At 42.8% G+C, this 15,024-nt stretch overlaps 1 protein-coding gene across 9 annotated transcripts in view; it reads right to left on the bottom strand.

Moving 5' to 3' along the window:
- The window catches only part of TNS1 (tensin 1), a 498,102-nt gene that overhangs the window by 108,437 nt on the left and 374,641 nt on the right, over positions 1-15,024 (bottom strand). For 8 of the 9 annotated variants that reach the window (XM_066575541.1, XM_066575542.1, XM_066575546.1 and 5 more), the window contains 7 exons: positions 9,172-9,221; positions 7,698-7,869; positions 7,528-7,578; positions 4,437-4,559; positions 4,041-4,105; positions 1,036-1,119; positions 303-415 (listed from right to left, as the gene is read on the bottom strand). In XM_066575541.1, the coding sequence (XP_066431638.1) occupies positions 303-415; positions 1,036-1,119; positions 4,041-4,105; positions 4,437-4,559; positions 7,528-7,578; positions 7,698-7,869; positions 9,172-9,221 (658 nt within the window). Of the gene's footprint in view, positions 1-302; positions 416-1,035; positions 1,120-4,040; positions 4,106-4,436; positions 4,560-7,527; positions 7,579-7,697; positions 7,870-9,171; positions 9,222-13,044; positions 13,129-15,024 lie in introns of those variants that run through there. The other variant, XM_066575548.1, reaches the window with a different exon arrangement.

Raw genomic sequence — 15,024 nt, 5'->3', positions numbered from 1 at the left:
GACAGAAAGCCATAACATAAGTGTGAATGAGTGCCCTAAATCAGGTAGAATATGAACATTCATGTGGATCGTGATCTAAATCCACAGTGTCCCTATGGTAACAACCTAAAGTGTTGTCATAGGGTTACTGCATCAGAGGAGGAGCTATGGATAGCAAGGCTAACGTCAAGCCCTTATAAATCAGCAAAGAAATGAGATAATATATTACACTTCTATATATCACACACACTAATTCTCCTTCAGCTATCCACATTAGTAATATTACACCTCGCCAGTCATGTGACCAGAGATCTATATTTTACCTCCTTGAGACTCAAAATTTGGAATCCCGTGCATGATGACGTGATGCAAAAACAGCGGCTTGTTATTCATCTTAATGGCCCCGGACAGCAGGCCGCTGAAATAATGGATGTACCTGCAGGGGAAAAACAAGTCACAAGAACATATAAAAGTAGGCATCAGGAAAACGTACAGATGTGAGACTGACAGAGCAGTTCACCGCACCCTGATCACAAGAAAAAATGAAGTTCTGGGACCCTCGTGCTATATTTTGGCTGGCAGGGTAATTCCATTAGGGCCACATGTATGAGGAATAAATGCCCCCCCCCCCCCCCCCCCCCCCCGCACACACACAGACCCCTTCCCTTTTCAAACCTGATTCGCCATTCTAACACCCAAGCCTAGAGGAGCAAAGGGACCCCAATATGGCGGCCATTCTACTTTATGTGTGCCTCTGACCCATCTGCAACTCAAATCACTAAATCTGAATGAATGGTGGAGTGTCGCCCCCTTGGTGTTCCCAATTACATTCACACTGGATCTGGTTGACACATATTAGTAGTTTAGTGATATGGCGCCATCTTATTCCATGGCCATCTACAATGCAGTACATAACAGGAGAAGAACTGTGGAAATGGAATACTTGAGGTGCAATAGCAGAGACAGTCCTGTCCACATGAGCTTGCAATCTAATATCAGTCGTGACGACCTATTATTAGGAGGAGGTAACACGGAGCACTGGAGGTGATTACTGACCTTTTCTGGGACGGCTGACCAACAGGGAGAACTTTATCTTCGTAAAACCGTCTCATGGCGAATCTGTCCAGGGCCTGATCTGCACTGTGGGACGAGACACAAGTTATTTATGGGGGTCTGCGATTCAGAAACAAAGAAGGTCACAAGATAAGGGGATCATATTATAATAGTAGCCAGGATGGTAATGCATGCATATATATGTACATGGTGTGAGGCATGAAGTTTGTTATACAGGGTGGCCACAGAAACCAATAGCACATAGCAACCAATCACAGCGCAGCTTTCATTTCTTATGCTGCTGAGGTAAAATGAAAGCTGCGCTGTGATTGGTTGCTAGTCCTTATAGTGCTGAGATAAAATGAAAGCTGCGCTGTGATTGGTTGCTAGTCCTTATAGTGCTAAGGTAACATAAAAGCTGCGCTGCGATTGGTTGCTATGGGCAACAAAGGCAGATTTTCTTTTATGCAGCTTTCATAAGCGCGTGTCGCCGAGCTACTTTTTCGTGGCCACCCCATATTAGCTCAGTAATAAAAGGGCTGCCTCCATTGTATCTCGATAGACCTAAGTGTAAAGCGCTGAGGAGTATTGTCTGGTTGAGCAGCGTCCTGTGTTTATCTATGAGCTCTCCCATCCTGAGCCCCATTAACCTCTCCCCTCACGACTCAAAGGCAGACATGTCCGTCATGTGGAGAGCGGGAGGAGGCGCCACCGTGACTGACCCTGCGCCGGCGGCGAGATCCTAACACCGCCACGTCCCGGATCAAAGCCAGCAAGAAGTAAGAAGTGTTATTGTATCACACAAGTACATATATATATATTCCAATATCCAGAAACCTTCATCTGAGATATCAACTTTGTGTCAAATCTGCTTCATAAATCCGTGTATAATTACGTATGTTGGGGCTCCTTCACACTCGCGAGGACGATGTTGGGCTGCGATTCACGGACTGATATCACACCCCCCACCATGTGAAAGCCCCGTGGATGTGAGGCGTCTTCATGTGAAGACAGCCTCACATCACTGCAGGGAGACAACCGCGGCAGAGGATCGTGGTGTTCTCCCCTTGCTCTCAATGGGGCCGGCACTGCTGCCATCAGCTCCATTGAAAACAATAGGCGATCTTGCAGGAAGATAGAACATGCTGCGATGTGTTTCCTGCATCGCATCGTGGTGCCATGTACGAAAACATCGCTAATGTGAATGAACCCGTTCAAAAGAACGTGCTTCGTATTTGTACGATTTTCTCGCCAGTGTGAAGGCGCCCTAAAGCAGGTATACCATAAACTGAATGGGCCCTTATTAGAGCCCTCGGCCCCCTCACGATTGGCGCTGTCTTTATGGTTATTAGAGCCGGGACCTCGAAGTGCAGCTTAGAATCAGGTGGCAAGTTTTTCACGGATCAGTTTTAGAGTGAATCCGCATTAGATAGGATGATCCAGCGATCTGAGTGATGGAGAGTATACAGAGAATGGTGTGATCGAGGAAGACACCCAGCAGAAGGGGATCCTGTGGATGGAAATAGCTCACTGCCAAAAGGGATCAGGGGAGGATGTCCTTTTAGGCTGTTGGAGAAGTAATGGTGTGGGCAATGTTCTCTTAGTGCACCTGTGGATGGACGCCATGAGGAAGCACTGCTATTTTAAAGGCCAGAAATGTCCACTATTCAGTTAATGTAAGTTATACATCTGCTTGTATATAGCGATATGGAGCATGCTGGTAAAACCTGGGTATCTCCAGTATATAATTATATATGTACAGCTGGTATAAGTTATACATCTCCCTTTATATAGTGATATGGAGCATGCTGGTATAACCTGGGTATCTCCTGTATATAATTATATATGTACAGCTGGTATAAGTTATACATGTCCTGTGTATAGTGATATGGAGCATGCTGGTATAACCTGGGTATCTCCTGTATATAATTATATATGTACAGCTGGTATAAGTTATACATCTCCTGCATATAGTGATTTGGACCATGCTTGTATAGCCTGGGTATTTCCTGTATATAATTATATATGTACAGCTGGTATAAGTTATACATCTCCTGTATATAGTGATATGGAGCATGCTGGTATAACCTGGGTATCTCCAGTATATAATTATATATGTACAGCTGGTATAAGTTATACATCCCCCTGTATATAGTGATATGGAGCATGCTGGTATAACCTGGGTATCTCCTGTATATAATTATATATGTACAGCTGGTATAAGTTATACATAGCCTGTATATAGTAATATGGAGCATGCTGGTATAACCTGGGTATCTCCTGTATATAATTATATATGTACAGCTGGTATAAGTTATACATATCCTGTATATAGTAATATGGAGCATGCTGGTATAACCTGGGTATCTCCTGTATATAATTATATATGTACAGCTGGTATAAGCTATACATCTCCCTGTATATAGTTATATGGAGCATGCTGGTATAACCTGGGTATCTCCTGTATATAATTATAAATGTACAGCTGGTATAAGCTATACATCTCCCTGTATATAGTGATATGGAGCATGCTGGTATAACCTGGGTATCTCCTGTATATAATTATATATGTACAGCTGGTATAAGTTATACATATCCTGTATATAGTAATATGGAGCATGCTGGTATAACCTGGGCATCTCCTGTATATAATTATATATGTACAGCTGGTATAAGTTATACATCTCCTGCATATAGTGATTTGAACCATGCTGGTATAACCTGCGTATCTCCTGTATATAATTATATTTGTACAGCTGGTATATGTTATAAATCTCCCTGTATATAGTGATATGGGCCACGCTGGTATACCCTGGGCATCTTCTGTATATAATTATATATGCATGGCTGGTATAAGTTATACATGTCCTATATATAGTGATATAGAGCATGCCGGTATAACCCGGTTACATCTCCTGTATATAGTAATATGAACCATGCTGGTATAACCTGGGTATCTTCAGTATGTGATTATATGTGTACAACTGGTATAACCTGTGTATACATACCTGGCAGATATATTGCTGTAGTGCATGTATGCTGCAACAACTACTCCGGTCCGTCCACGGTTTCCCTGAAAAAGCACCAAAACATTAGAAAAGTCCCAAATGCATTATCATTATATTATTTCTGTACACTGAAGAAGGAGACGCCCAGGGCGATATTCTACTGCTTAGTATCGGAGTCTGTCTTTTAGTTAGTTGTCTCTATATAACATTGAGGACTCAGGTCTGCACCCCCATAAATGATAGCTGGCTGACTGGACTCCCCCTAACATCCTCCTTGATCAGAGTTACAGTCGGCGGGTTTGCTCACAGGCCGCTGGACCAGATCTGCTTAGGAGAACCTGATGTCTATGGTGGTCTTCAGGCAGATGGGGCTCTCGGGACCCCAACATTACTTACTCTATTGTGGATGACGACAACATTGTGAGGATCAGCGTTCAGCCAGGTGTCCATTGCTTTACAGATGCTGCAAACCTTCTCAAGTGCAGGAGCGTGCAGGTCCGGCCACCCGAAGTCCAGCACCTGTGGACCCAAAGCAGTAATATAAGAATGGGTTAGATGCCCCTCTTCTGCGGAGGAGGGGATGAAACAACAGAGCTGCAAGCCTGGAAAAGACAATTACCTAAGCAAGCACTGGCTGATAACAGAGAGAAATACACTGCATTGCAAAGCAAGTGGAAAGAGGTCAGTTTTGAGCTTTTGTTTGTGATGTTCGGGTGACTAAGGTTCTACTTTAACCCCCCCCCCCCCCTGATGTTTTCTAGTTCTACATAGGAAACGACTCCTAATTAGCTGCTCTGTAATCAGAGATAATGAAGATCCATCCTCTCTGTATGTTGGAGCGGAGCTCAGACTCCAGGCCTCACATCCTGATGGGATCTATACAGCCCGTCATCCGGGTGCAGCCATAGACATAATTGTCTGTGCAGACAGGGAATATAGGAGCCCCGTGAGCAGCAATGACTTCATGTGATAGGATCTATGTCTGCACTCCCCATCAACAAGGACTCCACTAAACAGCCTCCATCTATTTATGATATAAGCCGACATGACCTCCACCATCCTTCTGCATATTCACAGCCTTCACCCCTCTAATATATAACGCACAATAACCAGGGCTATTTTAACACATTGCGGACAAACCTTTATAACAAGGCCGGCTTAGATATAAAAATAAGTGTCTCTACTTCTAAATAATGCAGTCTCCATATAATGGTCCAATAACAGCTCTACACTGTGATAGTGATTACAGTGCAGTTACCTCCAGCAATCACAAGTGACGTCTTCTCTGATTGGCGACATCCGCTTTCTCTTTTTTATCTGGTCCCAAACCAACATGGAGATTTCTTTCTTTGACTTTTCTTGTCACACTCTACCCAGCTTGCTCTTACCCCTATTGCCCCTCTCAGTGCCTCCTACAAAATACTAGTGCCCAATTTTGTGTCCCACAGTAATAGTGCCCCTACACAATAACAATTCCCCCATAGTGCCGACCATAATAAAGTCTGCCTCATAGCACATTAATAGTGGCCTCTTTTGTGCTCCCACACGTTAATAATGCCCTTTGTGCCCTTTACTTTTGGCCCCTGTATGCCTACAAATTAATAGTGACTTCACAAAGTAAAAATGGTCTTTTTACCTCCACAAATAATAACAGTCTCTCTGTCCCACTCAAACTAATAGTGCCACTCTGTATCCCCACAAACTAATAGTGCCACTCTGTATCCCCACAAACTAATAGTGCCACTCTGTATCCCCACAAACTAATAGTACCACTTTGTATCCCCACAAACTAACAGTGTCACTCTGTATCCCCACAAACTAATAGTGCCACTCTGTATCCCCACAAACTAATAGTGCCACTCTGTATCCCCACAAACTAATAGTGCCACTCTGTATCCCCACAAACTAATAGTGCCACTCTGTATCCCCACAAACTAATAGTACCACTTTGTATCCCCACAAACTAACAGTGTCACTCTGTATCCCCACAAACTAATAGTGCCACTCTGTATCCCCACAAACTAATAGTGCCACTCTGTATCCCCACAAACTAATAGTACCACTTTGTATCCCCACAAACTAACAGTGTCACTCTGTATCCCCACAAACTAATAGTGCCACTCTGTATCCCCACAAACTAATAGTGCCACTCTGTATCCCCACAAACTAATAGTGCCACTCTGTATCCCCACAAACTAATAGTGCCACTCTGTATCCCCACAAACTAATAGTGCCACTCTGTATCCCCACAAACTAATAGTGCCACTCTGTATCCCCACAAACTAATAGTGCCACTCTGTATCCCCACAAACTAATAGTGCCACTCTGTATTCCCACAAACTAATAGTGCCACTCTGTATTCCCACAAACTAATAGTGCCACTCTGTATCCCCACAAACTAATAGTGCCACTTTGTATCCCCACAAACTAATAGTGCCACTCTGTATCCCCACAAACTAATAGTGCCACTCTGTATCCCCACAAACTAATAGTGCCACTCTGTATTCCCACAAACTAATAGTGCCACTCTGTATCCCCACAAACTAATAGTGCCACTTTGTATCCCCACAAACTAATAGTGCCACTCTGTATCCCCACAAACTAATAGTGCCACTCTGTATCCCCACAAACTAATAGTGCCACTCTGTATTCCCACAAACTAATAGTGCCACTCTGTATCCCCACAAACTAATAGTGCCACTCTGTATCCCCACAAACTAATAGTGCCACTCTGTATCCCCACAAACTAATAGTGCCACTCTGTATCCCCACAAACTAATAGTGCCACTTTGTATCCCCACAAACTAACAGTGTCACTCTGTATCCTCACTCCAAAGTAATAGTGTCACTCTGTATCCTCACTCCAAAGTAATAGTGTCACTCTGTATCCCCACTCCAAAGTAATAGTGCCCCTCTGTGTCACCACAAAGTAATAGTGCCACTCTGTGTCTCCACAAAGTAATAGTGCCACTCTGTGTCCCCAAAATTTATAGTGTTGCTCTATGTCCCAAAGTTAATAGTGCCCACTCTTTGTCCCCAAAATGAACAGTACTCTCTATAGTGTTTAACTGTATCTGTGGCCTGGGGATACAGTTGAAAGCAATGTTGATGGCAGGTGGCTCTGCTGCCAATGTGCCTGATACAGGAGCTCCATTTGGGATATGGTTAAAAAGGCCCTGCCTAAACGTGATCACCACCAGCCTTCTAAATGATCATGGCCTCCACTAACCTATATTGTAGCCCACATGACCTCAATCAGCCTTCTGCCTAATCACAGCCTCCATCTATCTGTATTGCAAGCTAACATGACCTCCACCAGCCTTCAAAGTGATCACAGCCATCACATATCTATGCTACGTCATATATAAGTCAATGTGACCCCCACATGCTGTCATTTTGAGTCAATGTAGCTTCTACCTGCTAACGATACAGACTGGCATAACCTCCATTTGTAAACTCTGCATACTACATGACCTCCATATCTCACCTTAGAATGTAACTTGCTGATGTCATGTCTTCTCTCAGACAAATTGAAGATCTAAAACAATAAGAAGTTGATTAAGTTGGAAACATGAATTATTTAATTACATTGAAAACCTTTTAGAGTAAGAGAATGACAAATGTCTAAGATTAGGGGTCAAATCTTCAAGGACTCACCAAATAGTTGTCTCCATGTTTGGACTTCAGCATATGAGCCACCTCCTTGAGGTTTCGGCAGAAGTTGGCCTCTTCTGTCCCGGCAGAAAAGGTGACGGAGATGATCCGCTCTGTGATGTAGGTGAGATCGAGCTCACAGCTGTCCTCCATGGTGTGCATCAAGCTGAAGCTCCTGTGGGAGGAAGAAGACTTTCTGGTGAGGGATCCTCCAGAAGACACGTGGGCTGGTGAATCTGGAAGACAAGTGCCAGCTTCTCACCTCTAAGCTGACATTGAAACTAACACATTTTTATCATGTTTTCTTGTAATCCACATATTGTTTGTGATGACCCTACAAAGAGCCAAGATCTCCATAATTCTTCAGACAAACAAGACACAGTGTGATATGGGAGTCACATGTGTGAAGCATCTAAATGGGCTTCTTCTCTCCGAGTCCTGCTCATTCCCAGAAATGTCTGTGCTGGATTTTACTGTCACATGGGTTTCGAGGTATGTAAGTGGCCTCACCCTATGTTCTAAGGGATGGAGGAAAGGCTGAGAGCAGCTGTCTGTGTGAGAGGGCACGATATCCCCATCTCTTCTCTACTCCCATCTAAGCGGGGAACATTCTACCAATGCAGAACTATTACAGCATATGAAGTACTAGAGTGATCTACTGGAGTGTACAATCTATTATAGCATATCATCTACTACAGCATACGATCCACTTCAGCATATATACTACACTATATAATCTATTAAAGCAATTTAGTACAGCATATACTCTATTACAATGTACAATCTTCTACAGTGATCTACTACAGCATAGAATCTACTACAATGATCTACTACAGAATATAATCTATTACAGTGTATAATCTACTACAGTGATCTACGATAGTATGTAATCTACTTTAATGATCTACCACAGCATAATCTACCTCAATGATCTACTACATTGTATAACCTATTACAGTGTATAATCTGCCACAGTGATCTACTACAGAGTATAACCTACTCCAGTGATCTACTACAGTGTTACCAGTGTGAAAGGATTTATTAAAGAGCCAAGACATCAGGACAAAGATTGTAATACACATATATCAGATAGATAGATATGAGATAGATAGATATGAGATAGATAGATATGAGATAGATAGATATGAGATAGATAGATGGGAGATGGATAGATAGATAGATATGAGATAGATAGATAGATAGATAGATAGATAGATAGATAGATAGATAGATAGATAGATAGATAGATAGATAGATAGATAGATAGATAGATAGATAGATAGATATGAGACAGATAGATAGATATGAGATAGATATTAGATAGATAGATGATAGATAGATAGATAGATAGACAGATATGAGATAGATAGATAGATAGATAGATAGATAGATAGATAGATAGATAGATAGATATGAGACAGATAGATAGATATGAGGGCTATTTAGAGAACCTATACAGTTGTCCTTTGAGCCTCACCTGGATGGTCTGCGGCGGGACTGGCTACTTCTGGAGGACTTGGTGGAGCCCTGTGTAGATAACACAATTTTCAGGTTATTAGACAACACAAGACACAGAGGGAATTATACAGAGAGTTCAGACTAATAACTAATGATACATGCAGGAAATTACACAGTCTGCACGTAATCTAATAGAGAGAGCAACAAACACCAGATCTGTCATATCTGCAACCCACAGATGTCACACTTTGGTTATTTTTTCAATCTGATTATTTGGTAATCCATCATCTCAGTGTCCGGGTGGAAAAGATTGTGACCGGACATTTCTGAGTCACCTTTAGCCTAGCTAGCATCATACACATCTTCCCTAATGATGGCTGGTGATACCACCTCTTGGCAGGGTGTCTGCTAGTGTTTAGGTAGGGGTGCCATAGCACATCTGGGAATCACATGGTAATAGACAACGTTGCAGTTAATAGGGCATATTTACCAGAGCAGTGTAAGTGCAACCAATGTACAAAGAGGCACAAGCAACACAGTAATACATTAAGGTGTAATCTATGGGATAGATAGATATGAGATAGATAGATAGATAGATAGATAGATAGATAGATAGATAGATAGATAGATAGATAGATAGATAGATAGGAGATAGATAGATAGGAGATTAGATAGATAGATATGAGATGGATAGATATGAGATAGATAGATAGATAGATAGATAGATAGATAGATAGATAGATAGATAGATAGATAGATAGATATGAGATAGATAGATAGATAGATAGGAGATAGATAAGAGATAGATAGATATGAGATAGATAGATAGATAGACAGATATGAGAGAGATAGACAGACAGATATGAGAGAGATAGATAGATAGATACGGGATGGATAGATAGATAGATCATTTTTTTATCTAGCTAGTAACTAACATCAGGGGTCGTGGCTGCATGTGGCTCATCAGATTAACTATAATATACACCAGAAACTGCCATAAATCATCATTGAAACCTTCTCTAGCTCGTAGCTGGTAATTTTCAGCCTGGCGCACAAAGAAGCCGCCAAATGTGACCCATGGACCGTATTATGAGGCTTGTGCCATCAGTACTAGCTTTACTTAGAGCGGCGTATGAAACACCAGCCTAAGTAAATGCGCCTGATTATCAGTAAAATACATGCCATCTATGTATGGCACAGTGAGCCAGTAGTTTCCACATCACCGTGCACGTGCAGCGCTCATTTCCAGGGGGCTCAAGATCCGAGCCCCCAGTAATCAGGGCAGGGCAGGATTGGCCCTGTAACTTACAGCCATGGTCCTCCATTTGCTTCGATCTTAGTGATTTATCCCTTTAGATGCCACTATCAATTCAGACAGCGCTATCTGGGTTTGGATAGGGAGATGGCTCACTCCTTCACTCCATCGACCCATTTGCGAGCTGATTATGGGGTGCTGATGGTTGCCATATATGGTGGCCTGTTAGGGTCAATCTTCATCACTGACAGTAATAGGCTGTATGGTTGATGATGAATGTGACAATGACAGATAATACACTGCACTACAAAAGTAGTACAGTTTATTATTAAAGCGATCCAAGTCCCCTTGTGGGACAAAGAAAAAATTTTGTAAAACAAAATAATAACTATTTTTATGTGTAAACCCCTCCCACAAAAAAAAAATTATAAATCCCAAAAATGTCCAAGCTTCTAATAAAACACTATTAATTATTGGAGAAATGCAAATTAAAAAAAAACTTCGCAGACGTGATATTGACACAATCAGTGCTATAAAATAATCATGTTATTTATTCCAAATGGTGCAAATGAAAACATCGACTCATCATGTAAAGGTTAAGGCCCGTAACAGTCCCACAGATAATAAAAACATTATGGTTCTCAACACGGGGATGCAAAAGCCTTTTTTTTCTATGAAATACGATTTTATTGTTCCAAAGTAGTAAAATCTAAAAAATGCAGAGAATAGAGCCCCGGTGATTTTAAAGGGTTCCTTCACATGTCTACATTTTGCACACACATTTCGGTCACACACAAAAAAAAAAATTGGAACACGTTATATTTTTCTGCATATCTGTATACTAAAGATCCCCCATAGAAGTCAATGGGGGTGGGAGATGGTGTACAAATGTGCGCGCAATATGCAAGAAGATGCGTGAAACGCTGCTTCACTCCACTGGAAAAAAAAACACATCTGGAGCCAATAAGCCATTTCTATATGGTGTTTGTTTGCTGTTCGGAAATGAAGATGCCTTGTGGGGGCAAAGAATCTAGTTAAGTATGCCGATCCGCGTGCAAAAAGCATTGTTTATGCCGCAAAAACACAGGACTTAGGCGCACGAAAATGAGCTTACGCTTGTGTGAAGCCGGCCTACAGTAACATGGCAAATTTGAAAAATGTGGTATATTTAGGAAGGAAAAACTGTCTACAGGGGAAAGGGGTTACAAGGTACACGCCTCAATACATTTGTCGCCCCCACAGAGGGCGCCCATTAGCAACATCTAAAATGTACGCTGGATACACATTGGGGAATATCAGCTACAATTTCTGCCAGTTTCTGTCGTAAATTATAGTAAGTATGATGGAACATGCCTTAACGTTAGACGCCGCCCACTTTTTAAGAAATGACAGGGATGGTATAAGCGCTGAAAAATTCACAATTGCGCCAAAATTGCGAATTTTTGACACCCCAGTTCTGGCAGGTTATAAATATACCCTAGTGCGTTTGAGAAGGAAAAAAGTATCAGTAAAAAGAAGAACGTTTTCGTTATCAGTAAGATTGTGTTCTCTATAACAAAGTCACCAAGAGGAAGTAAGATTGTGCTGCAAACACGTAGAGGCGCCAAACGTCAGATCAGGAGCCAAGAAAGGAGCCTTGTCACCGGCTGCGCAGGTCCCACTAAGCTGATAACCGAGGAGGGAAAGCTAGAACATATCGCTCCTAAAGGCTCTCTTACACGGACAGAGAACTTGTTCAGATTCCTTTAAGGCTAAAATAAATTCTGTCACTAAGGGGTTAAAAATGGCGTTACGGCGGCCGCGTTCTGCGCCAAAGATATTTACACGCAACATTGATTTAAAATCTACAATAAAGAAGGGACGTTTTCAGGAGGGTTCGTACAATTTTAATACCATTAGGCGGTTATTCATTGTACAATGTAACGCTTTGGAGCTTTCGCTTTCCACATCGTATTTCAATTCCTAAGCATTTCAAGATCTCCGCTTGCTGTCACTGAATGAAACAATTTTTGATTGTATTCGGAGACTATAAACTGCCCTGATCACAATCAGGTGTGTATCAGCCACATCCGTCCCGGCTGTTATAATGTATCAGTGAAGGTACAATGTATCGGCCTGGATTCCAGAATGATACATTTTTACTGCACCGATACATTGTAACAAACTATCAGGAGAGGGAAGGGATGTAAGGCTGCTTTCACACCTGCATTGGGGTCAGTTCAGGGCTTCTGTCTCTCTGCTCCATTTTTGGAGGCGAGAAGCTGAAATAAAACGAAAAAAAGCGGATCTGTTTTTTCCCTGAACTGATGCCGGAGTGACAGCATATATGTTGTGTTTAGTTCATAGAGGACTATTTACAATCACTGGATACAATTGTGACAATCCCTCAGCTGTAAGAAGTACTCAGTCAGGACAGATTGTCAGCCTCTGGATGTAAATTAATGTTCTCATTCACTGACAGCAAGCACATTCACTGAAATACACAAGATAATTGCAGAACTGCTCATTATACACTTTACGTAATGGAGGATTATTGGGGAGTGCTCCTTTAAGTGTTTTCCTAATCTATTCAGTTCGCTCCGAACACCAACGGCATTTTAGCTTTCATCACATGAATGCGTTTTCCGGAAGACTTACCTGCGAGAAGCTAAAAGTCCTCACCAGTCGTTTCCAGGACTTCATGGCTGCAATCTCCAAAAACCAGCAAAATCCCAACAGACCCACTTCTTCCCTGCAGTCCCACTTTCCTCCTGCCTTACCTCAGGGGCGCCATTATTATTGCAGTAAAGAGTAAAAGGGGAAAGTTTGTCCTTCCATAAAGTGAACTGATCTTAAAGTGAGAACAGCGCTCTCTCCTCCCTGCAATGTTCACTGTAGCTACGGGGTCAGGCTCTTATCAGCTGATGTGAACAGCAGCCCATTAACACTTCGCTGTCTACACGGTCGCAGTTGGACATAAGAGTGGGGAGAAAAATAAGTTATTTTTGCAATCAGCTGGAAAATGTGCCAGAAAAGTCCTGAGTTTTAAAGAGGTTTTCCGGGACTCCACTATTGATGACTTATCCTCAGGATGGCTCATCAATAGATAACTGGTGAGGGTCTGTCGCTCGTGATCCCTGCCGATCAGCTGACTTAGGAGGCCGCGGCGCTGTGGTGTGTCCTCAGGCCAGTGTGTCACATTCATTCATTATGTGGCCTGAGAGCAGCTCCATCTTGTTTAAGTGAGCTGAGCTGCAATACCGGGCACAGCTGCTATACGATGAACGGCGCTGTGCCTGGTATGGACTGAGGTGACAGCGGTACTCACCTGCGCACCACTGACACTTCAATCAGCTTTTCGGCTTTGTAGCTTCATATTCCATTTTCTGCTTCTTTTAAAAAAAAATAGACAGCATGTGGAACGCACTTGGATGGCGGTCATTGCCTTGAATGGATGACCCTCGTCCGTAAAAAGGCTTATAATAGTACATCCGATTCCGTTTCTGCATGAACAAAACTCGGTAGCGTGCGTTGCCACATTGAATGATACGGGTCCGTATGCCGCACACGTGTAATTCGTTTTTTAAAAGGATGAAAATAGCCCAAGTGTGCCAGAAATCTTAAAAAATTGCTTGTCTGCCTCCTCACTGCACTAAACACAATGGGGCAACTCTACTTAGACTGGCGTTTCATCATCTGATCTAAGTAAATATTGCGCTGGCGTAAATGTGAGGATTTATTAGGAACTGCCATTTGTTGCATCTGCTGGCGGTCTGTGTGCCAGGTGGACACCGGCGATAGGCTGGAATACATTTCTGCTATAATTTACCCGTTTCTGGGGTAAATCATAGTAAATCTGACGGGCCCATGACGCCCCCTTTCGCACAGACACACCCACTTTTAGAAAAGCTGCTGAGGCTGGTGCAGGTCGGGGTAAAGATTTCTGCTCCATAAAGCACATGTATACATGCGGATTGTGGTGCAGAATTTTCTGTATCCTTGGCCGCCTGCACACGGGCGGATTTGAATTGCGGAATCCGCAGTGGGCGCATGTCTAGGGATTCTGCAGCAAATACCACCCAAAGCATGCTATGAAAAAGTGATTCTTCGTGCACACGAGACCAATTGTGGTTTCCGCTCGCAGATGACAAATTGCAGTATGCTCCATTGAGCGGATTCCGAGCTGATGGCTTCCATTGAAGTCAATAGAAGCCATCCAAACCACGTTCCTTCCACAAGTGATTTAGCGGAAAGTTTGCGGATTCCGCATCATCGCCTAAAGCACGAGTTAAAAAAGAAAAAAAACTGTACTGCGCATGTCTGACGGCGAGCCCTGCAGACCATCTGCTGTACAGGGAAGCCAGAGAATGACAGGTACGCAGGGTCGCCGGCTGCGGGCAGGTTCTTTACAGGATTCTGCCGGAATCCAGATGTGCCGCGTGCATGTACCTTCTAGGTGCGTCTTATAGGAATATTCTGCATGTGTCCCTCAGGGAGAGCACTACGTAGGTGTGAGGAGACTTATAGAATGCGGCAGCCAGGCTCATATTACTGTCCAGCCGCTACTCAGATGCCTCTGCCCTGTGCCAGTCACTGCATTGGCTGCCAGTTAAATACAGAATTCAATTTAAACTCACT

Source organism: Eleutherodactylus coqui, chromosome 8 (assembly GCF_035609145.1).
Source record: "Eleutherodactylus coqui strain aEleCoq1 chromosome 8, aEleCoq1.hap1, whole genome shotgun sequence".
NCBI lineage: Eukaryota > Metazoa > Chordata > Amphibia > Anura > Eleutherodactylidae > Eleutherodactylus > Eleutherodactylus coqui.
Note: the sequence above shows the minus strand (reverse complement) of the source record. Positions and strands in the feature narration are given on the sequence as shown.